This window comes from Coffea eugenioides, chromosome 4 (assembly GCF_003713205.1).
Source record: "Coffea eugenioides isolate CCC68of chromosome 4, Ceug_1.0, whole genome shotgun sequence".
In the NCBI taxonomy this organism is placed as follows: domain Eukaryota; kingdom Viridiplantae; phylum Streptophyta; class Magnoliopsida; order Gentianales; family Rubiaceae; genus Coffea; species Coffea eugenioides.
The window spans coordinates 2,464,054-2,485,924 of NC_040038.1; the positions used below are offsets into that span (position 1 = coordinate 2,464,054).

The 21,871-nt window shown below is 38.0% G+C and overlaps 6 protein-coding genes across 8 annotated transcripts; 4 read left to right on the forward strand and 2 right to left on the reverse strand.

The window, feature by feature from the left end:
* Positions 1-43: 43 nt before the first annotated feature.
* On the forward strand, positions 44-990 carry LOC113767873 (hydroxyphenylpyruvate reductase-like). Its single transcript, XM_027312076.1, has 4 exons — positions 44-64; positions 187-285; positions 387-911; positions 982-990. The coding sequence occupies exons 1-4, from the start codon at positions 44-46 to the stop codon at positions 988-990; spliced, it is 654 nt and encodes a 217-aa protein (XP_027167877.1).
* Positions 991-1,090: 100 nt separating this feature from the next.
* LOC113768862 (hydroxyphenylpyruvate reductase-like) lies at positions 1,091-3,551 on the forward strand. The gene is made up of 2 exons (XM_027313371.1): positions 1,091-1,840; positions 2,768-3,551. Exons 1-2 carry the CDS (start codon positions 1,304-1,306, stop codon positions 3,284-3,286), a joined length of 1,056 nt encoding a protein of 351 aa, XP_027169172.1. The 5' UTR covers positions 1,091-1,303; the 3' UTR covers positions 3,287-3,551.
* A 553-nt stretch (positions 3,552-4,104) lies between these two features.
* LOC113768430 (dynein light chain 1, cytoplasmic) lies at positions 4,105-5,103 on the reverse strand. Its single transcript, XM_027312780.1, has 2 exons — positions 4,596-5,103; positions 4,105-4,482 (listed from the first exon to the last, which is right to left on the reverse strand). Exons 1-2 carry the CDS (start codon positions 4,731-4,733, stop codon positions 4,324-4,326), a joined length of 297 nt encoding a protein of 98 aa, XP_027168581.1. The 5' UTR covers positions 4,734-5,103; the 3' UTR covers positions 4,105-4,323.
* Positions 5,104-8,149: 3,046 nt separating this feature from the next.
* LOC113767560 lies at positions 8,150-11,104 on the forward strand. Its single transcript, XM_027311698.1, has 3 exons — positions 8,150-9,186; positions 9,821-10,006; positions 10,445-11,104. The coding sequence occupies exons 1-3, from the start codon at positions 8,722-8,724 to the stop codon at positions 10,724-10,726; spliced, it is 933 nt and encodes a 310-aa protein (XP_027167499.1). The 5' UTR covers positions 8,150-8,721; the 3' UTR covers positions 10,727-11,104.
* Positions 11,105-11,734: 630 nt separating this feature from the next.
* LOC113769515 (protein disulfide isomerase-like 1-6) lies at positions 11,735-16,845 on the forward strand. Of its 2 annotated transcripts, none has more exons than XM_027313977.1 (12): positions 11,735-12,551; positions 12,698-12,827; positions 13,658-13,823; positions 14,177-14,295; positions 14,553-14,633; positions 14,716-14,805; positions 14,910-14,981; positions 15,064-15,144; positions 15,516-15,596; positions 15,784-15,918; positions 16,313-16,366; positions 16,456-16,845. In XM_027313977.1, the coding sequence occupies exons 1-12, from the start codon at positions 12,013-12,015 to the stop codon at positions 16,549-16,551; spliced, it is 1,644 nt and encodes a 547-aa protein (XP_027169778.1). In that variant the 5' UTR covers positions 11,735-12,012; the 3' UTR covers positions 16,552-16,845. The 2 variants fall into 2 exon arrangements, with proteins under 2 accessions (XP_027169778.1, XP_027169779.1); XM_027313978.1 differs by having other exon boundaries at positions 15,064-15,132.
* On the reverse strand, positions 16,824-20,643 carry LOC113769516 (sulfite exporter TauE/SafE family protein 3-like). Of its 2 annotated transcripts, none has more exons than XM_027313979.1 (13): positions 20,269-20,643; positions 19,853-20,173; positions 19,515-19,742; positions 19,170-19,329; positions 18,772-18,972; positions 18,629-18,693; positions 18,518-18,545; positions 18,335-18,426; positions 18,166-18,255; positions 18,011-18,061; positions 17,451-17,766; positions 17,213-17,353; positions 16,824-17,112 (listed from the first exon to the last, which is right to left on the reverse strand). In XM_027313979.1, exons 3-13 carry the CDS (start codon positions 19,713-19,715, stop codon positions 17,027-17,029), a joined length of 1,431 nt encoding a protein of 476 aa, XP_027169780.1. In that variant the 5' UTR covers positions 19,716-19,742; positions 19,853-20,173; positions 20,269-20,643; the 3' UTR covers positions 16,824-17,026. The 2 variants fall into 2 exon arrangements, with proteins under 2 accessions (XP_027169780.1, XP_027169781.1); XM_027313980.1 differs by having other exon boundaries at positions 19,853-19,934; positions 20,022-20,643.
* Between the last annotated feature and the right edge of the window lie 1,228 nt (positions 20,644-21,871).

The window sequence follows — 21,871 nt, forward strand, 5'->3', positions numbered from 1 at the left end:
TTAGAAGGTTAATTTCATGCACGTGGGCTATTGAGCAACTCAGATGGCTTGCTCTGATCAGTTTGTGAGAGAAATGTGACTTTCAGTTGACTAGAAGTGTCCTATTCAATTTCCATACCCGTTTCAACAATAGGAGAAGTTCTTAGTCTAAATCATATCAAGTCAACTTGTTCATTTGCGTTGCAGTTCAGTGGCAAATCAGTAGGAATTGTAGGTCTTGGCAGAATTGGATCGGCTATTGCTAAGAAAGCTGAGGCTTTTGGCTGTGCAATCAGTTATATTCCCGTCCGAAGAAACTGGATTCTAAATACAAACATTATTGCTAAGTTCTTATTGTTGCATGTGCATGTGCATTAATACATGAAACTCATCACATAATCAATCAGGATTTGATCACTGCATTGGGTCCAACAGGAATTCTCATCGACATTGCAAGAGGGCCTCTCATTGATGAACCTAAGCTGGTATCTGCTCTTCTTAAAGAAGGCCAGTTAGGTGGAGCTGGGCTTGATGTGCTTGAAAATGAACCTGAAGTTCCTGATCAATTCATTGGACTTGATAACATAGTCCTCTCACCTCATGTAGGAACGTGCACGGTGGAACCTCGGAAGGCATTGGCTGATCTTGTCATCTCAAACTTGGAGGCACAGTTTTGTCCACTACTAGGGCTGCAAACGAAGTCCGAGCTCATGATCAAGTCGAATTCAAACTCAAAGATATATATTGGTCGTAAATACTACATTGGCGCACAAATTTTAGTGTCTTGTGAAGCCATTGGAGACTTGAGTGCTGTCTGGTTTCTTTATTTTACGCCATTTATGAACATAACTGGATTTGGGATCATGTTCGAATTCACAAAGCAAATGGATCATAATATAATATGTGGATTAGAAAAAGCACAGGCGTTCTGCGTACGACGCTTTGTTGGTGCCTCTTTTTTTTTTTTTTTTTTTTTTTTGCTTTTCTCTTTCTATTTTGCAGAAATACTAACTAGAATTTTAAGATAGACCTGCATCAAGAAATTCAAGACAATGTAGAAAAGTGGCTGGGACCAAAAAAAAAAAAAGAAAAGAGCAGATTAATGGATGTAGAGATATTGCCGATGTTACGATCCTCAAAAGGTGTACGCCTTCGAGGTTTGAGCAGGAGATGGAAGGCTTGAACTTTGCCAGTATAGCCAAACAACAGCTTGATTTTGGAAAGTTTAATTCTCGTCACGTTTTCTTTTGCCTTACAGCAAAAGTCGTCGAAAGTAACTCACGCCTTACAAGTGACGTGAAAATCAAAAGCACTAGATATCCGAATGCGTTGGCCGTCGTTTTTCCACAGAAGAAGGAGGAAATTCTCTTCCCCACAAGGCCGCAACCAAAATCTGCATAGAGCCCTTCGAATCCTCAGCGTTGTTTCATCAAAACTTATGGAGAACAAGGGCGTGCTAATGACGTGTCCAATGTCATCCTACCTCGAAGAACAACTCCAGAAACGATTCCGACTCTTGAAGTTATGGGATTCCCAAATGAAAGCTGATTTCTTGAAACAAAATTCACAATTAATCAGTGCAGTTGTTGGAAACACAGTTTTGGGTGCTGACTCGGAGCTCATAGACTCTCTTCCTAACTTGGAAATCGTGTCCAGTAACAGTGTGGGTTTGGACAAAATCGATTTAGTGAAGTGCAAAGAAAGAGGGATTAGAGTCACAAACACCCCTGATGTGCTTACTGATGATGTTGCTGATTTAGCCATTGGGTTGGCTTTGGCTACTTTGAGGAAAATTTCGGTTGCTGATGGCTTTCTGAGAAATGGGTTGTGGAAAAATTCTGATTTTGGTTTGACTACAAAGGTAATATATGTGTAATTCTGTGACCTGTCTTCCCCTTCTCTGAATGGGAAAAAATAAAATAAAAGAAACACGTATGAACACACACTTGTAGGTATATGTTACTCGTCTGTTCGGACTTCGGAGTATTTTGCATTTTGAGTTGTTGCGTGTTTCTTGAGCTCAATTTTGGCAGTGTCAGAATATGAACGTGTATAAAAGTCTGAATTTTGTTTCAAATGGAAAATGGAATAAAAGAAAATAGTTTGAGATTTCATGAAGGGATGGACACTTTTTGCATTGCCAGCCTTCAGGTGATCGAATTTGATAAGTTCATTTGTCATTGACTTGCGCCGTCATATTCAATGGGGGTATGAGATGGCAAACGTAGTGTTTTGGTGGGTGTAGGAGGCTGGTTACATGTATTCGTTGGTTCATCTAAGGGGCAATATGATTTGGCAAACGAGATCTTGGGTTCCAAGTTCCAACTGGAAAGTATGGGACTTCAAAAAGAGGCACAAAAATGAAATAAAAGCATCAATATGGAAAACGAGATCACCATGGTTCTTGAAAGGATCCTGGTAACTATAAACCTAGGACAGATTTGACCTGGATTTCTAAAAAGTTCAGATTGAGGGATTTGATCGTGGATCTTGGAGTCAAAATGTGCCTCAGGATTCGCTCAGGCTGAAATCCTTTACTTTGAGGTTGATTTCTTGTTTATGTCAATTACGCAGGGCAGTTAAAACATGCATTTGATGCAAAGAAACAGCATAAATGAAAACGTTAAAAATGGCATCTTTGACAAAGGAAAAGAGCATCATGATCAATGTATGGGATTTAAATTTTGGTTGCACTTTCTTTCTGTTTGCAAGGCTATTTTCTGCAGTAACTTTGCCTTTTACTTGGTCTCTCATATTTGTGTTCTGGTCTACCATGTGTTCTTTTCAGTTCAGTGGTAAATCGGTTGGCATAATTGGATTAGGGAGGATTGGTTCGGCGATAGCTAAGAGAGCTAAAGCATTTGGCTGTCCCATTGGTTATCACTCCAGATCCAGAAAACCAAATGCAAACTACAAATACTATTCTAGTGTCATTGATCTGGCTGCTAATTGCCAAATCCTGGTAGTTGCCTGTGCTTTGACAGATGAAACCCGGCACATTGTCAATCGGGAGGTAATTGATGCACTGGGGCCAAAAGGGATCCTCATAAACATTGGACGAGGTCCGCATGTTGATGAATCTGAGCTCGTCTCTGCTTTGGTTGAAGGCCGGTTAGGTGGGGCTGGGCTTGATGTATATGAAAATGAGCCTGAGATACCTGAAAAGCTGTTTCAACTTCAAAATGTTGTTCTTCTCTCTCATGTCGGAAGTGATACTGTTGAAACATGCAAGGCCATGGCTGACCTTGTTCTTGCAAACTTGGAAGCACACTTTCTTGGCAAACCACTCTTGACTCCTGTAGTGTGAAAGCTCATGATGGTATAAGTTTTGTCCTGATCCTTCAATTTTTTTTATCATTGTTTCAGCACTCGGAATTCTCATAGATTCTGGAACTAATGACTTTGTTAGTTGGCCTGCATGCTGAATCTAGACCAAGAACCTTATTGGTACTTTGAATAGCATATTTTTATCACTTCTTCTTAGATCTTAGCAAATAATCTACTTTTCCTTTAACTAGTGGTGTAAGGAGACACTGCATTTCACTTTCTTACACTTTGTAGGTTCAGCAAAATGTGCCTCTATCCATTTTTAAGCCTTGTCATTGAACTTTCAAGGAGCATTTTGAGGAGACCTTGTAGAGTCATAAAATGATAATCCAATGAGACCTTGTAACGTGAATACTTAATTGCACAGTATGCCCCGTGTATCCCTACACATTGCGCTTAAACTTGAATGAGAGATCAGCAATTCAGCCATTGTAATTGTATTCCTGCAGTCAAGTGCACTCACAATGAGTACCGGTTTTCAAGCATGATTTATCATACATGATGGATCATTGGCTTGATTTCAATTTGTGCATGAACAAGTTGGTGATTATTATCAAGTTTTAAGCTTGGCTCGATGCAACCTACACAAGGGACAGATTAGCTGATTATCTAATCCTACTTAATATCCTCTATGTTTTGTATTTGACACATCATAATTCTTGACAATCTAAACCAGAGAATGATCCCCTGTTCTTATTGCAGCATTGGCAACTAACGGAGTTAAGGGAAGACGGGTTCTGAAACAATTCTGTAGTCATTTATTTATTTATTTTGTATAAATTGTACGAAGATGAGATAGAAACACCAATCAAATGAAGAAACTCAAGTCTTCAAGAAAAAGAAAAGCACTAGTATACTTGTACATTATACATTAACGAGGAATTTAAAAAATATTCTCCACAGCATTATAGGGCTATTCTAACGTCTGAAACTAACAAGGAAACTAGAAAAGAGAAGGATGCTACTTAATATGGACATCCTAAGAAAGCAAGAAGATGAGGGGGGAAAAAAGGCATATCAAGGAGAAGATGAAGGAGAGTTAGCCCCTTTGAAGATGAGGAAGTTTAGTGTCTCCAATGTGAAGTAGATGAAAGTTCCTTTAGTATGGGTAAAGAAACAGCCGAAGTTTGAACCCACCACACACTGCCATCCACTCCCATATCTCCTATCAAAATCCTGCCAAAAACAAAAACAAAAAAAAGCACCCGCAGAGACACTTCAGATAAACAAACAAGCAGGGGATAAAAAAAAAAGATGGATACTCGACCATCCGAAGGATTAAATCTGACCTTTTTTATGTGTGTAGCAATGGATTTGCAGTCAACAACATCAAAAAGATCTAAAGCTTGAGAAGCAGAAGCCATGGCTTGAATCTGCATCTTCACTGGCATATCAGTGTCCTGTATCAAAGCTTTCCCTTCCAACATGTTTTTTCTCACACAAAAAAGGAGAAGATTTCAGTTGGGATTTGAGGTAATCTGGCCTCCAAGACTCCACCTTTATTGTTGTTTCACCGAGCGAGAGGCAAAATGTTACCAGTATACTGTAACTATAGACTACAATTTCTATATGCTGAGGAGCAACAGATTTGATTGGAAAAAACCACCGGCTTTTCTCTCTCATGCGAATCCCTTTTGGAATGCATATCCGTTTTGGCATCCATCTCTTGGCTTTTGGACGTCTCTTCCAAATGTAAAGAAGCCATTTGATGAGCATTTTTGTGCTGGCACATAGGCCGAGTTTGCTTACTTCACTTTGTGTCGTTTCCTTCCTCACTTCAAGGACTACTGCTTTAGCCCTTTTTGCTTTTGTTCTGGAGCATCCTCTCTCTTTCTCATGTTCATGTGGATAAACACGTTAGGATAAAGTTAGTGCGGTCTGAAATCATCCCAAGAGACTCTGCAGGATTTAGATATGTTTGTACGTAATTCCTAACCAGTTTTTGCTTCCCTAATCTTACTTCTTGCATTTTGCTGGCCTTCTACCATTTGCTTGCTTTCAAACTATCACTCAACTTATTTTAGTGCCCTTGCAGTCAAATTTGGCAGGAATTTTTAGGTGTAAATTATGGGCACAAGTGACATCCACCATGTACTAAATGATAAAATATTAGATTTTTTTTGTGAATAATATTTTCTTGGCGGGAAACAAGAATTAATGCTGCAATACTAAAGTTATTGACGCTCTTAACCACCCTTTCACTCATAGCCACTAAAGTTCTCAAAGCTTTCATTATTATCAGTATTATTACTATTTATTTATTTTTTACCTTCCCTGCTAAAGTTCACAAAGCTATCTTTTTTTTTTTCTCCCTTCCCATCCATGACTACGGATTCGAACCCTAAACCTAATTACGTGAATAACTCTAAGAGCTCTCCTCTGATCACTAGGTCAACCTCAGTGATTTCACAAATCTATTATAATCCTATGTCCTCATCCCTATGTATTTTCATTCTTGAAATTTTAGATTTTTTTCATGATTAGTTAACATTCCAAACGATGCATAGATCAATAAAGGAAGTTTTATATATGTCTATAACTTTCAAAATTACAGCGTATATTTGATAGTATAACCTTTTTTTTTGAAATGTGTGTTGAAAATAAAGGTGTCATGGTATAAATCAATCCATCTAGTGTTGTATTATGATGATGATTGGGCATGATTTGAAAATACTAATTTGAAAATTTTTCTTTGAGGCATTCAGATTTTTTTTTTTTTTGGCTAATTTCAACTGAAAGTCATTTTGTTTTCAATTAAGTGGAGGCCTAAAGTATAATTTTGAATTGGTATAGAAGAAAAAGCTTGACATTTAAGAAACCTCGCGGTCGTGATCCAACGAGGAGCGGAGATTTTTATTTTATGACCAGGAGCCAGAGGTGCGGGAGCTTTTGGCCCGATGTTGAAGAATGGTTCGGCGTTAGGGAACGATGGTTGGGCCCATGAAGGGCCGCCTGTGCTGGCCCGCACCTTAGCTGGTAGGGAGATCGATTCAAGGGAGAAACCCCCATCCAGCAAGCCCACCAATGGATAGATTTGGAGCTCATATATCAAACTAGCTAACAATACAATTGATACATTTAGATATGAAGCCCCAAAAGAAAAGTTTAGATTTTATTTCTCATTCAATATTTTTGTTCAAAAGTTTAGGTGAGTTATTTTTGGTAGAAGAAGAAGAAGCTTACAACAAGGGCTTGTTGCATGAGACATCTGAAGGCTACACACACAATTGATAATTCTTCCAGCAGTTGGCACTAATTAAGGGGCGAAAAAAGGTTTGATTTTGTTAAATGTTTCATTAAACGCTAATCACTCTATCTTTTATAAATAGATAAAGGTAAGTAAATCTACTAAATTGGGCAGACATGCAGGGTAGAGCGCTACATGACATGGGTGACTTATTTTTTTATACTCCAATTTGTTCCGTCATTCTTTTTATAATACAAGGAAAATTTTATTAACAAATTGTTAAAAATCGTTCAGCACGATTCGATTTGATTTGATTAGGGAGGAGGGTTGAAGACGTCTAATCGAAGCATTTTGTCCTGTAAAATGATACTCATAAATCACTCCAATGCGGCCTACAATATTTTACAAGGAATATTGAATTTAATGATATATAATGTGTTTTTTTTTATGAAAGAATTTATAATGTGTGTTTTAATTTTTTTTTTATCAGACTTTTGAAGTTAGTTAATTAAACCTAATCCCAACTTTAACCCCCAAAACCCGGCAACTCTTGAGGCAAACTTGGAGACTTAACTACCCAACCCCCAAACACCTTAAAATTGATGTGGGACTACGGGAAAGTTAGTAGGGAAGCCTCTACTAGGCTTTAAAGAAGAACCCACTTACTCCAGATACCTCCCCTACGTCTTTGTCTTTTTTTATCAGACTTTTGAAGTTAATTAATTAAACCTAATCCCAAATTTAACCCCAAAAGCCAGCCGGCAACTCTTGAGGCAAACTTGGGGAATAATGTGTGTTTTAATGGTACTAACTTTTTTGCAGCTACTGCCTGGGCAGGTGCACGGTGCATATCAGGATTTTTCTCAAGAAACATCAAAAGCAATGAAGAAATGAAAAGTGGTGTGGTTGTTGGATTGTTAATGCGCCTTTTGGCTTTATGAGCACAACCCTAGTGGCACTATTATTATCTTCTTTTAATTTTCTCAGCTATAAATCATAATCTTCATTATTAGAATGGCGACCCCTATCTACTACTGGACATGGGTTTCGCGCTTCTTTTTTTTTTCTCAACAAACACATACTGTACCATTAATTTTCCCAAAAACACAAATAATAATGCCCGCAAACATGAATCTTTTATTATTACGAAAGATTTAATCCTGACCGACCATGAAAATTGCACGTTAGAATCCAAATTATATGATTTTAGAGGAGACATCTTATCTTATGTTATGCGTCACCTTTACTCACAAGAGAAACTGCAGCCATGATCGAGCGTACTTAGCAACTGAGTTGCCCTCTCAGGCAAATTAAGCACCACAATTAAGAGTGAGAAAACTGCAGCAGTTTCCAATTTCAACGAATAGAAGACGCTGTGTCGGTGAAGAATCGATGGTATTTAACACATTTTCGTTTTGATTCTTGACTAATTGTTCTTTCCGTTACTCAGATAATTATTGAATAATTGAACTCAAGAATCTTTGGTTGGGTTTCCGCTAATGGTCCCAAAACGAAAAAAAATGAAAAGAAATCCCACAAGAGTAGTTACGAATATGTATTCCGAGTTCGGCCCCTCCTCTGACAACGACAATTGGCTGCCGACACTTATTTCCGAACCAACTTTCTTTGATTAGCCCTTTAGTACTTCCCTTCACTCTCAGCTCTGGTGCCAGCCTCGTTAGCTACTCGGCTTTTATTTTCTAGTTTGTCTTTGCGGTTGTGGCCGCTCTTTTTTTGTTTTAACCCCTCTAGTCTAGCGCTGGTGGTATTCATCTTTCTTGGCAGTACATGTATCAAAATCAATGCCGCCACTAAAAACAGCTCATGCATATGACTGAGTTGAACTCAACTCCACCGCTGAGGATGATGATGATGATGAGTTCATGACTTGCAACACATAGTACGCACACTGGAAGACAAGACAGTGAAAAGCTTTGCGGTTCTTGGTTTCAATTCATCAAGGCTTTCAAGCTAAGTTCTTTATCTTCCTCTTTGTAACATTTCTGAAAAAAGCAAACATTTTGCTGTTGTTTCAGCAATGCGTTTGAGCTTGTTTTTGGTGGTTTTTTTTTTATGCCATTAGGTAGTATTTTCTTTCCCATCAACCAATTCAGCCTGAAGTTCAGAGAATTTGCTTTACTCTTTGATTTTTGAAAAAAAAAAAACGTTTTTAACGAATTAAGGCAGCCCAATTTTTGAATTCTTGATTTATAGTCCTTGTGAAAAAGATGCTGCACGCAAAATCAGAATCTGATATAACAAGTTTAGCCCCGTCATCCCCTTCAAGATCTCCAAAAAGGCCTGTATATTTTGTACAGAGTCCTTCAAGAGACTCTAATGATGGAGACAAGTCTGCATCCATGCAGCCAACTCCCAGTTTTAATAGTCCAATGGAGTCCCCTTCACACCCTTCCTTTGGCCGCCACTCCAGAAACTCTTCTGCTAGTCGATTTTCTGGGATTTTTAGGTCCTCCTCAGGGAGGAAAGGAGGCAGAAAGAGAAATGACAAGGGGTGGCCTGAGTGTAATGTGATCGTAGAAGAAGGGAAGTATGATGAATTTGATGATGATAAGGGGTTTACCAGACGGTTTCAGGCTCTGATGGCTCTTTGCGGGTTTATTGTACTTTTTACCGTGTTTTGCCTCATCATATGGGGTGCTGGACGGAATTACAGAGCTGAGGTTAGTGTGAAGGTAAGCATGTGTTCGCTGATTTGTGTTGCTCCTAGCATTCAAGTCCTTGTTGAGTTGTTTAATGTTGAGCAATAACAGAAAATGAGCTGAAAAAGCACATATACTAATGACACACACACTCTGTCTCTCTGAGCTCCCAAATTCTGAATGTACATCTTTCTGAAAATATATAGCACAAATGGCTAAACTTTAGTCGGACAAACATATTTAAAACTGTGTTTGAGTTGTTATCCTTCATTAACTGTTTAACGATTAATGTCAAGTCGGGATCTATATTGCCAATACACAGTTCAGACGCTGAATCATCCAGATATTTGCAATGTAAGAAATTAGAGGAACATAGGCGTCTGTGGATTGTACTTTCATGCCCTGGGCGAGTAAAATGTACTGTCCTGCAATCATATTAGAGTCCTGTAAAATTTCATGTTTCCAAATGCATTAGATGGCAAATTTTCAGTTCTCAGACAGAAAATAAAAAGTACCATAAGACCATTTCTGTCACCACCATTAGTACTTCCATATTCCATTTCCTGGTGGCCATCACATTCCAAAGAAGTTGAAATGCTGCATACAGCTAGACTTTCTAAAACTCTCTGGCTGAAGATCAATTTTGCATGTTTCATGTTCTTTGCAGAGCTTGGTAGTACATAACGTGTACATGGGATCGGGTTCAGATTTCACAGGAGTACCTACCAAAATGTTTACGGTCAATGGCACATTGAGGATGGCCATATACAATCCTGCTACATTCTATGGTATTCATGTCAGCTCCTCGCCTGTCAATCTTATCTATTCAGATATTGTTGTGGCAACTGCTGAGGTAATTATTCTTTCCTTCCTATTTCTCTTCTAATCTCTCCGAACTTTCCAAAACATTAGGTCATCAATTCTACCAAGAATTGACATATCATGTCGTGTCTGAGGAGACAAATTAAGTAATGATTGCAGAATTATTTCCCAACCAGTTATTTGTCAAATTTTTACAATCTTCCTTGCTCTCCATTGTGGATAGAGATGCTCATCTCGTTGCATATCGATTTGTCACTCAACTATGTATAAGAGCTTGAAAAGGCAAATCTGAATTCAATACCTACTACTTTGAGTATATTACAGTATCAGCAAAAACTTGTCATCTTTTCTAAACGTTTGGCTTTCAGAAGAATTTGAGATGCCTATTGACTGCTCACGATGTAAAAATGGATTTGTTTGTTTCCCTTCGAATATAATGCATCAAATCGTTTGACCTCTTTGAATGCAGATGAAGAAATATTATCAGCCAAGAAAGAGCCATCGTACTGTGTTGGTCGATATTGAAGGGACTAAAGTTCCTCTATATGGGGCTGGATCAAATTTAGTAGAATCAGTTAATGGGGTGGTTCGGGTTCCATTGACATTAGATTTTTGGATTCGTTCACGAGGAGACGTTGTGGGGAAATTGGTGAGGACTAAGCATCGAAGGCACGTTTCTTGCTCCCTGGTCATTGACTCCACAATCTCCAAACCAATCAAGTTTCTCAAGGATTCATGTGTTTACAGCTGACCAGGAACTCCACTTCTCCTCCACTGCAATGGCTCTGCTGCTTCGGATTGTCCAGCTTCTGTCATCTCTGTCCCAAGAAAGTCGGGATATCAGCTTTGAGATATCATAAAGAGAGAAGATACTAGTATAGTATATCCTTAGCTGTGTAACTGGTTAGTTTTGTAATGCTCCGGTGTTTTGAGTATTGTGCGAGCTAAGAATAAGTAATGCATGTACATCTCTATCTTCAAATTGGACAAATATTACCCGAGACTGATTTGGATTTTTCAAGAGGAAGTTTGAAAGCTAGGCTTGCTCATAGTTCTTTCTTGTACATCTTGCAATTGTGACGAGTTTTGTTCAATGCAGCTGGATAATTAGTGGAATATTTTGGATGTATCTTTATTTTCGTCAGAGTTGATAACTACATGCCTAGTAAATTAAGAGTGTCAAAAGTTCCAGAATTGATAGCTTTCACTTGCCAATTCTTTGGAGTTTAGAATGTTTGAGGAAAATGAATATGAGACATAAGTTTGGACTCATAATCGAGCCATCCTCCTGAACAACTGGCTGTACTCAAGTGCAAAATCAAGGGGCTAAACATGCGAATTTCCCTGCTCGCTTCAAGCCATCTTCTTCTCCGCTTCAAATGCATTTTGCTAAAGCTCAGCGCAGCAGTCACCAAATTACTGCACCAGTAAGAAAAATAATGAAATAAAAATGAAGACTTTTTAGGAGTGATTCTTCCATTTTCATACCTCGTGATAAAATAACTAGTCTAGTGAATTTTGGGTTTTATACCTCTTCAATTTGCTTTCAAATCACCGTGTAAGATCTCGAACACATCAATTGGTTTGAAAACAATTTCGATTTCCACCCCTCTTCAACCAATAAGAAAATGAGAATAAAAAGTCCTCACCAATTACATTGACTAATCCAAATATAGGGAAAATAACTCTAATTTAGAACTGCAAAAGAAGATCGAAAGAGTTAACAGCGGCGTGACTGACGTTCCATATAAAAGGCTTAAAAGCAATGGTATCGTATGTTCTGCAATCGGCCACTACCAATCAGCTATTTCAGCTCAGCCCCCATAACAGGACCCCTTTCCGAGTTCCCCCTTCCCTAGGTTTCCTTCCAGTAAGCTGTGCTAACACTGAATTACCAACCCATCTTTGCAGTATTTCACTAAACCACAGTCGCCCCATCACCACATACACAGATCTCACTCTCTAGTTACAAACTTTCTTGCTTTGAATCCGCAAAGCTACAATCTTTAGTGTATAAAAGATTGGGAGTATTTACCGATGCCTACACCAAAACACACTTCAAGATTCATCCTTTTCTCCCTTATTTTACTATTTTCACTGAGCTTTTTCTCCATCAGAGTAGTATTCTCCCAGTCCACCCCAGCTGATGAAGAAGATGGCGAAGACATGGAAGCCCTTGAAGAACTGATTGCTTTGGATGAAGAAGCAGATGTAGAACAGAACCCAGATGGGGTTCATGGTGAAACTAAAGATAAACCATCCGGGGCTCAAGTTTTGAGCAAAGCTCAGAGAATTGTGCTTGAGCTGAATAGTGATTATGCCAAGAGGGTGGTAGATGAAAATGAGTATGTGCTGGTTCTTGGGTATGCCCCTTGGTGTATGAGGAGTGCGGAGCTAATGCCAAGGTTTGCTGAGGCTGCAACTGCTCTGAAGGAATTAGGGAGTTCCCTTTTAATGGCTAAGCTTGACGCTGAAAGGTATCCTAAAGCTGCTTCAACTCTTGGCATCAAAGGGTTCCCCACTCTCCTTTTGTTTGTAAATGGCACTTCTCAACCTTATTCTGGCGGATTCACCTCGTAAGCATTCTCTCACTGCCATTTGGCTTTGCCAATTTGCGCGTGTTTTGCGTATGTTTGCTAGTTTAAATTTGGGAGAAATGTTTGCATGCTTTACAATATTCACATGTGCATTTTGTTATCTGATCTTAATGATTTTCAATCAGGGAAGAAATTGTGATCTGGGCTAGAAAGAGGACTGGTTCACCTATTATTAGAATTAGCTCACTTACTGAGGCAAATGAGTTTCTGAAGAAGCATTCAACATTTGTAGTTGGGCTGTTTGAAAATTTTGAGGTATGTGAAATGCTTGCTATTACATTACTGTTGTTTTCGAAGGACATTATCCTACTTCCTGGTTATCTGTCAAATTTTGTACGCTGACATCATGGTAGAGAGAATACTTGGCTAGCACATATAAGAGTCCAAGCAAGTTAACTTCCGGCGTATGTATGTATGCAGACTCTAATTTTAAAGTCTTAAAGGCTAGTTGTTTATGTCTACCTTGAATAAATGTGGAAATGCCAAATGATGGACCAAATTTTTTATTGTGAGTGAGTAATTTGTTAGGAATGTGATACTTGAAAGCTGGCTGCACAAAAGTAAACAAAGAATGGGTGTCCATGCTTAAATATAATCATCCAATGTGTTTCTAGATTCTCTTAGCCCTAATTTGGTGAAGCCACTGGTCCTTATTTGGAGATTGAGTGGACAAGTGATACTTCGTCAGCTAATGTCTTTTTGGCAGCATGGTACCTTCTCATATACGGAATTGCTTGAATTGTTTTTGCCATTTGACATGCAAGAGGTATATGTTGGTACATGTTACTGAATATAAAGACTTTTATTGTCCTCATTGGAGAAACAGAAGCACATTCCTCTATGCAATTTCTAATGTATTCATGTTAAAACTTTCCCATTTCTATGTCTTCTTTACATTTGTTTCTTGGTTTTTATTCTATTATTTGTATATGAAATATAGAAAAGACAAGATTTCTACAGTATCATGCATGTGTTGACCAAAATTGAATTAGCAGTGAAGCGAAAGTTGTTATCTAAAGTCCAATTACTTGGGTCAGATGCATATATCCTCTATCTTTGCGTAACTAACTACCCTTCATGATCAGGGGCCTGATTATGAAGAGTTCGTCAAGGCAGCAACATCTGACAATGAAATTCAGTTTATTGAAACAAGCAGCCCAGAAATTGCCAAAGTTCTGTTTCCTGATGCTAGGCATACTTATCCTTTCCTTGGCCTAACTAAAAATGAACCGGAGAGATACACTACATATGGTAAGCTCATGATTCAAATGCACTAAACCTTGTATTTGCATAAGGTTCTTATTAACTAGTACCTTTTTGTGTCACTAAACATTGTCTAGGCCTCCCATCCACCATTCTTGGTTTTTAGGGATAGATATCTCTTTTTTAAATTAAGGTTTGATTATGTATTTATTGCAGTTTGACTCTTTCTTTATAAGCTTAAAGCAATGTTAAGTGGCGTTACGATGTTTCTATTTTTTGATTAGTCTACATTGACGTGCAGATGATGCTATGGTTCTCTTCTGTGCTTTAGGAATTTGTCTACATTATGCCAGAATATCCTATCAGATTTATATTTGACAAGAATGTCTTGTTGCTTGCAGAGGACACCTTTAATGTAGATGGGATCTTGCAATTTTTGGACAATAACAAGTTCCCCCTAATTACTGTACTGACTGAATTTAATTCTGCCCAAGTATACTCCAGCACAAAGAAGCTCCAGGTTGCTGTTGCTTATAAATGATTCCCTTATTAGTTCTTTTATTTTCCTTTCTCTTACACTCAGCATATTTGATCTTGTTTTAATATCATCTTGGGCTCAAATTCTTGGTCTAAAAAAATAGGAAGATAAAGAAAGAAAAATAGATGTCTGCGTCTTTGTATGTTCATATTGTTCTCTTCTCTGCCTGAATTGCTTCGTTTGGATATTTTGATATTGCTGCCAATCACTATTTGTTAACCTGCCTCTATTTCTCCCAGGTGTATATTTTTGCTGAAGCTGATGATTTGAAGAAACTCACTGAACCTTTGCAAGAAGTTGCTAGGAAGTTCAAATTAAAGGTTGATAACTGATCAAAGGAACCACTGGGGATCCCTTTCCATTATTATCATCTAATCTACTTGAGCATCATGTCGTGTGCAGATAATGTTGATATTCGTAGATATCAAAGAAGACAACCTTGCAAAGCCCTTCCTCACTTTATTTGGTCTAGAGGATTCAGAAGATATAGTTGTTAGTTTCCTATTATCAGTCTTTTGGTGTTCACTCAAGTTGGCAATTCTGTACTCTCAGCTGCTTTTGCTGAGGCAAACATAATCTTTTGCTCAAATTTGCAGGTGACAGCTTTTGATTACAACAACAGCTTCAAGTATCTGTTGGAGTCAGATCCTACACCAACAAAAATAGAAGTAAAAGTTTTGCTCTATTTCATTGCCTTCTGAAATATATTAATTTCATGAGAGAAGTTATTCAACTCTATTGGCATTTTAGGAATTTTGCTTGGGGCTTTTTCATGGAACATTGTCACCATTCTTCAAGTCGCAGCCAATCCCTGATAATGTGAGTTTTGTGGTAATATATCACATCGAATAGTTAGATTTTGCTTACTGCCTTGTTCTAAAATCCTAGAAGGTTATGGTTTTGTAACTTTGATTTATGTATTCTGCATTTACCCTGATTCAAATTATGCATCCCAACCAGCTCTGTGAATTTTCTAATGTCTGGTTAAGCGAATTGAGGAGCATGGCCTCAGTTTGAGGGCTGTAAGAATCAAGTTCATTGAGTTTCATCATTCTTGAATTCTTTTAAGTGTATGCTTTATGTTTATTGAGTCTCACAATTTTATTTTGTTTCTTTAACTGCTTCTCATGTTCATTTCCTCCATTTCCTATAAAATCCTTTATCTAACGGGAAAAACATATCTCAAATTGTGAAAATTTCAGAAGGATGCCAGTATATTGACTGTTGTTGGCAAGACATTTGATGATTTGGTTCTTCGAAGCCCCAAGAATATTCTTTTAGAGGTTAGAAGTTCTTATTTTACTTGGTTAGCCCCACTCTAGCTTTGTGTATTTAATGCTATAATTTTATCCGGAGCAATCTTGTTAGTTTTGCAGTCATTTTCGATTTCTAGAATGTTGGATAGAATCTTTGAAGTTTAAATCTTCATAGCAGAGAAGTTTCACTTTCTGTAGCCATGGCCATTTTTAGGTACATACACCATGGTGCATAACCTGCGAAGCAACCACCAAGCAAATGGAGAAGTTGGCCAAACATTTCAGGGGATTGGAAGACCTAGTTTTTGCAAGGATTGATGCTTCAGAGAACGAACATCCAAAGCTACAGGTACAAATATGTTTTTGCAAGTTTAAAAATGATTAGTAACTTATGCAGGAGTCTTTAATGATTCCATTTTAATTCTCCAGAAATACTAGAACAAACTTGCACATACTAAATCAAACACCACTTAGGTGATCAAAGTATGTTTGTAGAATAGAAAAGCCTTTCCTACGTGCATCTCTTACAAGCAGTGTTGCATAAGTCAATCTGCATTTTCATTGATAGGAACTCCATGTGATGTTCTCCTGGAACTGTTTATAACTGAGAGAGAGAGAGAGAGAGAGAGAGAGATACAGTAGTTAGAACCGTAAAGAGAGGTATTGATATGAATCCTGGTGATTACAAGCCGTATCTAAAACAAGCCTTGCCGATACAGTCCTTAAAAGTGCGATTCTTGCAGGTAGAAGAATATCCAACGTTGTTGTTCTACACCTCCAAGGACAAGCAAAACCCGGTATTTACATCATGGACATGTTTCATTACTACCATTCATATAACTGCTCTTTTAACCTTCTTTCACTGGAATTGGCTTTCTCAATGCAGATTAGATTTTCTACAAAATCTGGCTCCAAGGAGTTAGCGTCCCTGATCAACAAACACCTAAAGAACCAGGATGACATTTCAAAGGATGAGCTGTAGAGCATGGTCATACTCGATTTTGAGAAAGAATATGGCCGGCAAATCATGCATAGCAATTATACTGGACTGGAGAGTTCTTTTTCCAAATGCTCTTTGGTTGCTCAAGCTGATGAGTTTCATTGATATAATATACAGGACAATATATTTCTCAGTCTTGTTTTGTCAATTTCCTCCAATTCGTAAAGAGCGGTTACTTGTGAAAATGTAGACATTAATGTTGTACAATTTAGTTCTGAACAAGGGCTAATGTCAGTCCTTGAAAGTTGCCAATATGAAAACTAAAAAATTCTTGAAGTATGAAAGTGAAACAGCAATCTTAGAAAATGAGTTACAAAACTACAAATTCCAGTAGGGGGAGAAAGCTACATTGTACTATGGACATAATAAGTTAAAGCTATCAAAGAGGACAAGACACAGCCCAACACTATTGGGGAGAATAACAACACCCGAGCCGCGGCTCTCATGTGGTTCAGCACTAGAAATCATATGCACAAATATCGTCAAAACCCATGTACTCTTTTCCTGCAATCCTGTCGATCATGTTTGGTATGCCAACCCCACCTGCAGAAAGAAAATGCTCATTCATTAAGTTCCGCTACTTGATGTAAGAAACCCGTCCATAACTACGAAACCATGAAAATAACAAAGGTATGATACTTGCCCAATGATATTGCGCTCACGAAAATTGTGAAAGCCAAAATGAAAATGATCAGAGAAGCTCTCCCTAGTACGCTAATCATCTTTCGTACCACATGTTGCCCTACGAGGGCAGCTACTGTAGCCACACTCACAAAATATACCGCTGCAACACAGAAATATGGATCACTTGCTAAAATATTTACACTGCAAGACATAAAAACATCCATTTAGAGCTTAGAAGGATACGTCGGACCACTAACCATATGGCACCGGGAAACGTCTTAAAAGGTAATATTGAATAACCGACATGGATGAGGAGAATGTCATGGCAAAAGTGGCAGTAGCACTTGACACTTGAGGAGGAACTCCAAGCTCCAGAAATAAGGGACCCAAAATAAACCCTCCACCAAGTCCCAGCAGGCCACCAACTATACCAGCCAAAATTCCACATAAACAACAAAGAACCAGTTGGTATATGCTCCAATCCGCTCCTGCTTGACCCCTGGATGCAATCACCTTTTTTCCTTTATACAAGCCAATGGCCTCATATGCGGATGCTCCAATGGCGATTGGAATCTAAAATCAAAAGATATTTGTTGTCCATTAATTTAAAAACTGCGCATTATTCCTTTTCTTTTCTTTTTTTTTGAAACTAGTAAAGGCAACCATACCCCCGACAGGGGTCAGGAAGAGGGATTCTGATCTTAGGACCTGCAATTTTGCAATAGATCCTTGATCAATCAACCCACCCCTCGAATACTGCACTGGGCAGTTGCCACAATGAAGATTATCTCAATTGAATTGTGGTCACCAACAGTACCTGCAACAAGTTCAGTATCCAATATGCCGTGGAACAGGTTTTGGTGTACTCCTGTAAAAAATTGAAAACACAGATTCAGTTCATGAACGCACAAATTCAGAAAAAGAAATGCTGAACTGACAAGCTTGTCGATAGTAAGCATGAACTTAACTGACCTCCTTGGTAATCTGAAGAAAAAGTACACTTCCCCAGACACCGATGAGTATACAGAACTCCTTCCAACGGACATTGTCAAGAATTGAGACCTGGGACAATACAGTTCAAAGATGAACACAGAAAGCCAAGATTTTCCCACAGTTTATATCTGGCTTAAACATTCATCACCTCTGATTTTTCAATCACATTTTGCTTTATTGAAATGCTGCCACTTGGTCCACCAGGTAAAAGTTTGTAGGATACTGGTTCATCACTAGTACCTGATTTCAGGTTGTGGCATCGTCCAAAGCAGCTAATCAGGATCACTTGAAGAACTTTATTAGATTTAATTAAAAGAAGAAATCAACTCACCACCGGATGCCAAGAATTTAGCAGCCTCCTGGAAACCAAAAGCAAGGAACAATCAGTCAGTCATTAAGCCATTCATGTTATACTTGTAGTAATTAGCTGAGAAGACACAACCTGCTTCATTATTGTTTCTTTCTTCCATGTTTCCACACCCTTCAAGAATGCCTTAGTTGATGTGCCTACAGAACAGAAAGACCGATGACCATCTTTAACTCTAGGAAAACAAAGACATGGTGCCACATAAAAAGGTTATTTACCTATGAAGAGAATGATCAAAAGAATTGTAACCATCCAATCAGCAAAAATCACATTGAAAGCAACTCCAATACTGATCCCAAGCACTAGCATTGGTTGGAAAAGAAGAGCTAGATCGTAATCAATGATAGGCAGGTCAAGTGTAGGATGCCTGAGCCTGAGATTATAGTAAACAGTTGCACCTGCTGCACCTGTGATCATACCTAAAGAACGCAACAAAAGGCTTGACCAAAGGACAGTGAGGCAGCAAATACATAAGTTAAATATGCAGATGCCAAAGAGGTGGCATTGTCTGAATGCAGGCAAGATAAATTACTTAGCAGAGCATCATTTCAGAAATAAGACTGTTGAGGCAAGTATGGTTGGACATCTGCAGTTCGTGGAGGTTATCCAGACTTACACTTTGATATGGCTGTAGATGATTTTGGATCGAATCCAATAATCAAAGCAAGCATGGGCACAAAAATCCCGCCTCCACCAACGCCTCCAACACTTCCTAAAGCAGCCGCAAAAAAAACAATTACTGTGCCAACCACAATTTGCCAGCTAAACTTCATCTCCTAAATTAAAATTTAACAAACTAAATTCAATACCTCAAGCATCCACAGATTGCTAATCGTATAAACAAGTACTCAAATATAATAAGCTGATTTGCTTTAAATGGTATCTACGACTATCAACAGTTAGAAGACAAACAATAATTTCCAAATCACCGGAGAACAAATTTGATTGAAAATGAACTTACAGGCCAAACATGACGATAATTCATTACACCATTTTGCCACAAATAATTTGATGCATACACTTTGGCTGTCCCATTATTTTCTGAAATAACCTGCTCCGGTATGTGTTCTGCTGAAACTACCACCGCAGCTACAAGATAAACTATCGCAACCCCAGCAACTGGTCTCAAGTTCTTCCATTTCATCTGACTCTTCTTAGACATCCTAGTTTTCTGCTGCGACGTTTATCTCTGCACAAAATATTACACTCAGAAATGGAAAAATAGAAAATTAAGCTACCAAGATATTGCACTCCATCTCAAACCAAAGTCAATTAAATTGAGATATCAACCAAACAAACCTGATTGCAGGCAACGAGTCACACGCAAGGATCCCAGACTACCTGAGAGAGCCTACACGCAAGGTGTTGCCTTTTTCCTGGCCTATTAGGAGAGAATACCAAAGAGGACACCCAGTCAGTGGGCAAGCATAAATATGCCAAAAGCTCTACATGGATAGAGGTGCCGGACCTGTGATCTGCGTTGCCCTTTCCGTTCAACTCTTTATTGGTGCTTTTTTTTGGTCGTCCACAGAGTCTTCTTGTTCAGGATATCCTTCCTCAATCCTCACCAAATCTGTGTTTTTCACTATTGTCCTTGTCAACTCTGTGGTTGTCCTGTTGCTGGAGAGGTTGGTCTTGGAATTAATGTACAATTCAATTGAGGAAACCAGCAAATAAGGGCTTGAATAGCAATAATAAAGTACCAAAGTCCGTACCGAAGTTACTCTCGCGTTTCAACTACTACTAGTGTGGAAGATCGAATATCATAATCGTAACCGATGACCTTTCTCCTCGTACTCATAGTAGCGTTCAAGAACCACCCTAAGCCAATCTTATACGGAACCACCTACAGCTACGACGTAGGCCCCCTGAGCCTGATCATCACGGTCAATCCTCGAGTATATTCACGGTTCACTGGTCTGAACGATATGATTGTTAACCACCCCTGCCCAAGGAAAGATGCCTCAGCACGGCCCGCAGGATATTAATGCAATCAAGTCGCTTCTGAAGTCAGCTGCTGAGACTCAACCGTGTAAATCATGCCCATTAATTTTAATCATTAACTAGTTCGTATGTGGGATAACTCCTACTATCAGTTTGATCTGCTTTAGCATATGCTTGTTCTGGAATAAACTTGTTGAACTTCAATTTAAAGAAATGGTCCTCACTATTTTGGGAGCCGTGATTTGACGAAAGAAGAAAGAAAGGAAAGTGAGAGAAAAGACACGTTTTTGTCGTTTGCGAGTCTTCAAGGGACATATGGATTTGGACCAATGCTGCTTCTTAAAGTGTTCCGCCCAGTGGAGAGCAAAGCCGAGAATGACTAACAAATTAAATTTTCTTGAGGGGTATAATTTCAGAAATCTCCCCTGAGGTTTCTAACAATTTCACTGTCTGTCACTAAAGTTTTAAAAATATTACTAACCTCCCCAAAATCAAGAGATTTAGCCCAATTCAAAAAAAAAAAAGCAATAATAAAAAATAATTTTAGACGTGAGAAGATTTTTTTATACCAAAAATGCCCCTCAACTAGTATACTAGTTAGATTAAATATTTGATCTGATCTGTTAATTTATATATGGGGCCATTACTACACATGGTCAATAAAAATTTTCGTCAATCATGACAAAAAATAACAACTTTCAAAATTTAACAAAACAGTTTTTTTTTCATACCTTAAGATTCTTGCTATTATCACAATTTTTTTAAAAAATAGCCCAATTGAAAACTCTTTATATTTGATTCCTTTTATTTATCAAATACATAAATTGAAAAAATGATGCCTAGCATTGGATTCCTTTTTTTATGCCAAATTAGATTTTCTTTTTACACTTCAAGTTATGGTTAATTTATTTTATAAACGGCTTAATTTTTTCTCATGTCTAGATCCTTTAATTTATCAACTGCATCACATATAATTTTTTTTATTTGTCAATTATATAAAAATTTAAAAAGATGCACCTAATATTGACTCTATTTTTAGATAGCAAATTAATTAACTTTTTACAATCCAAATTATGGTTAATGTAATAAGCAAACATTTAATTCTTTTCCTTCACATAGATTTGTAATTATCCTAAATTATAAGGGCAATAGAGCCATTTAGTCATTTTGTCCTCTTTTTTAAATGCCCATTTTGTCCTCAAACGTTTATTGAAAAGATTTATATTCATATACACACACATATTCAAAATCATCTCTTTTTTTACTTACACCTTCCAAATAATATTAAAATCTTTTCTTTTCTTTTCTTTTGGAGCTTAAGGTTGCGTTTGGATTGCATTTTCTAGGATTTTTTGTAAAAAAAAAAATTAGTGT

Bases quoted from the DNA above. Each gene is read 5' to 3' on its own strand.
- LOC113768862 (XM_027313371.1), top strand. From the start codon at position 1,304: ATGCGTTGGCCGTCGTTTTTCCACAGAAGAAGGAGGAAATTCTCTTCC. The intron at 1,841-2,767 runs GTAATATATGTG...TGTTCTTTTCAG, and splicing joins ATTTTGGTTTGACTACAAAG to TTCAGTGGTAAATCGGTTGG.
- LOC113767873 (XM_027312076.1), top strand. From the start codon at position 44: ATGGCTTGCTCTGATCAGTTT. The intron at 65-186 runs GTGAGAGAAATG...TTTGCGTTGCAG, and splicing joins TGGCTTGCTCTGATCAGTTT to TTCAGTGGCAAATCAGTAGG. The intron at 286-386 runs GTCCGAAGAAAC...ATAATCAATCAG, and splicing joins GTGCAATCAGTTATATTCCC to GATTTGATCACTGCATTGGG.
- LOC113768430 (XM_027312780.1), bottom strand. From the start codon at position 4,733: ATGTTGGAAGGGAAAGCTTTGATACAGGACACTGATATGCCAGTGAAG. The intron at 4,483-4,595 runs GTCAGATTTAAT...TGTTTTTGGCAG, and splicing joins TTGCTACACACATAAAAAAG to GATTTTGATAGGAGATATGG.
- LOC113769515 (XM_027313977.1), top strand. From the start codon at position 12,013: ATGCCTACACCAAAACACACTTCAAGATTCATCCTTTTCTCCCTTATT. The intron at 14,982-15,063 runs GTAAAAGTTTTG...TTGGCATTTTAG, and splicing joins CTACACCAACAAAAATAGAA to GAATTTTGCTTGGGGCTTTT. The intron at 15,919-16,312 runs GTACAAATATGT...CGATTCTTGCAG, and splicing joins ACGAACATCCAAAGCTACAG to GTAGAAGAATATCCAACGTT.
- LOC113767560 (XM_027311698.1), top strand. From the start codon at position 8,722: ATGCTGCACGCAAAATCAGAATCTGATATAACAAGTTTAGCCCCGTCA. The intron at 9,187-9,820 runs GTAAGCATGTGT...TGTTCTTTGCAG, and splicing joins GAGCTGAGGTTAGTGTGAAG to AGCTTGGTAGTACATAACGT. The intron at 10,007-10,444 runs GTAATTATTCTT...CTTTGAATGCAG, and splicing joins TTGTTGTGGCAACTGCTGAG to ATGAAGAAATATTATCAGCC.
- LOC113769516 (XM_027313979.1), bottom strand. From the start codon at position 19,715: ATGTCTAAGAAGAGTCAGATGAAATGGAAGAACTTGAGACCAGTTGCT. The intron at 18,427-18,517 runs GTGAGTTGATTT...ACCTGAAATCAG, and splicing joins TAAATTCTTGGCATCCGGTG to GTACTAGTGATGAACCAGTA. The intron at 18,062-18,165 runs GTCAGTTAAGTT...AATTTTTTACAG, and splicing joins TTCTTCAGATTACCAAGGAG to GAGTACACCAAAACCTGTTC.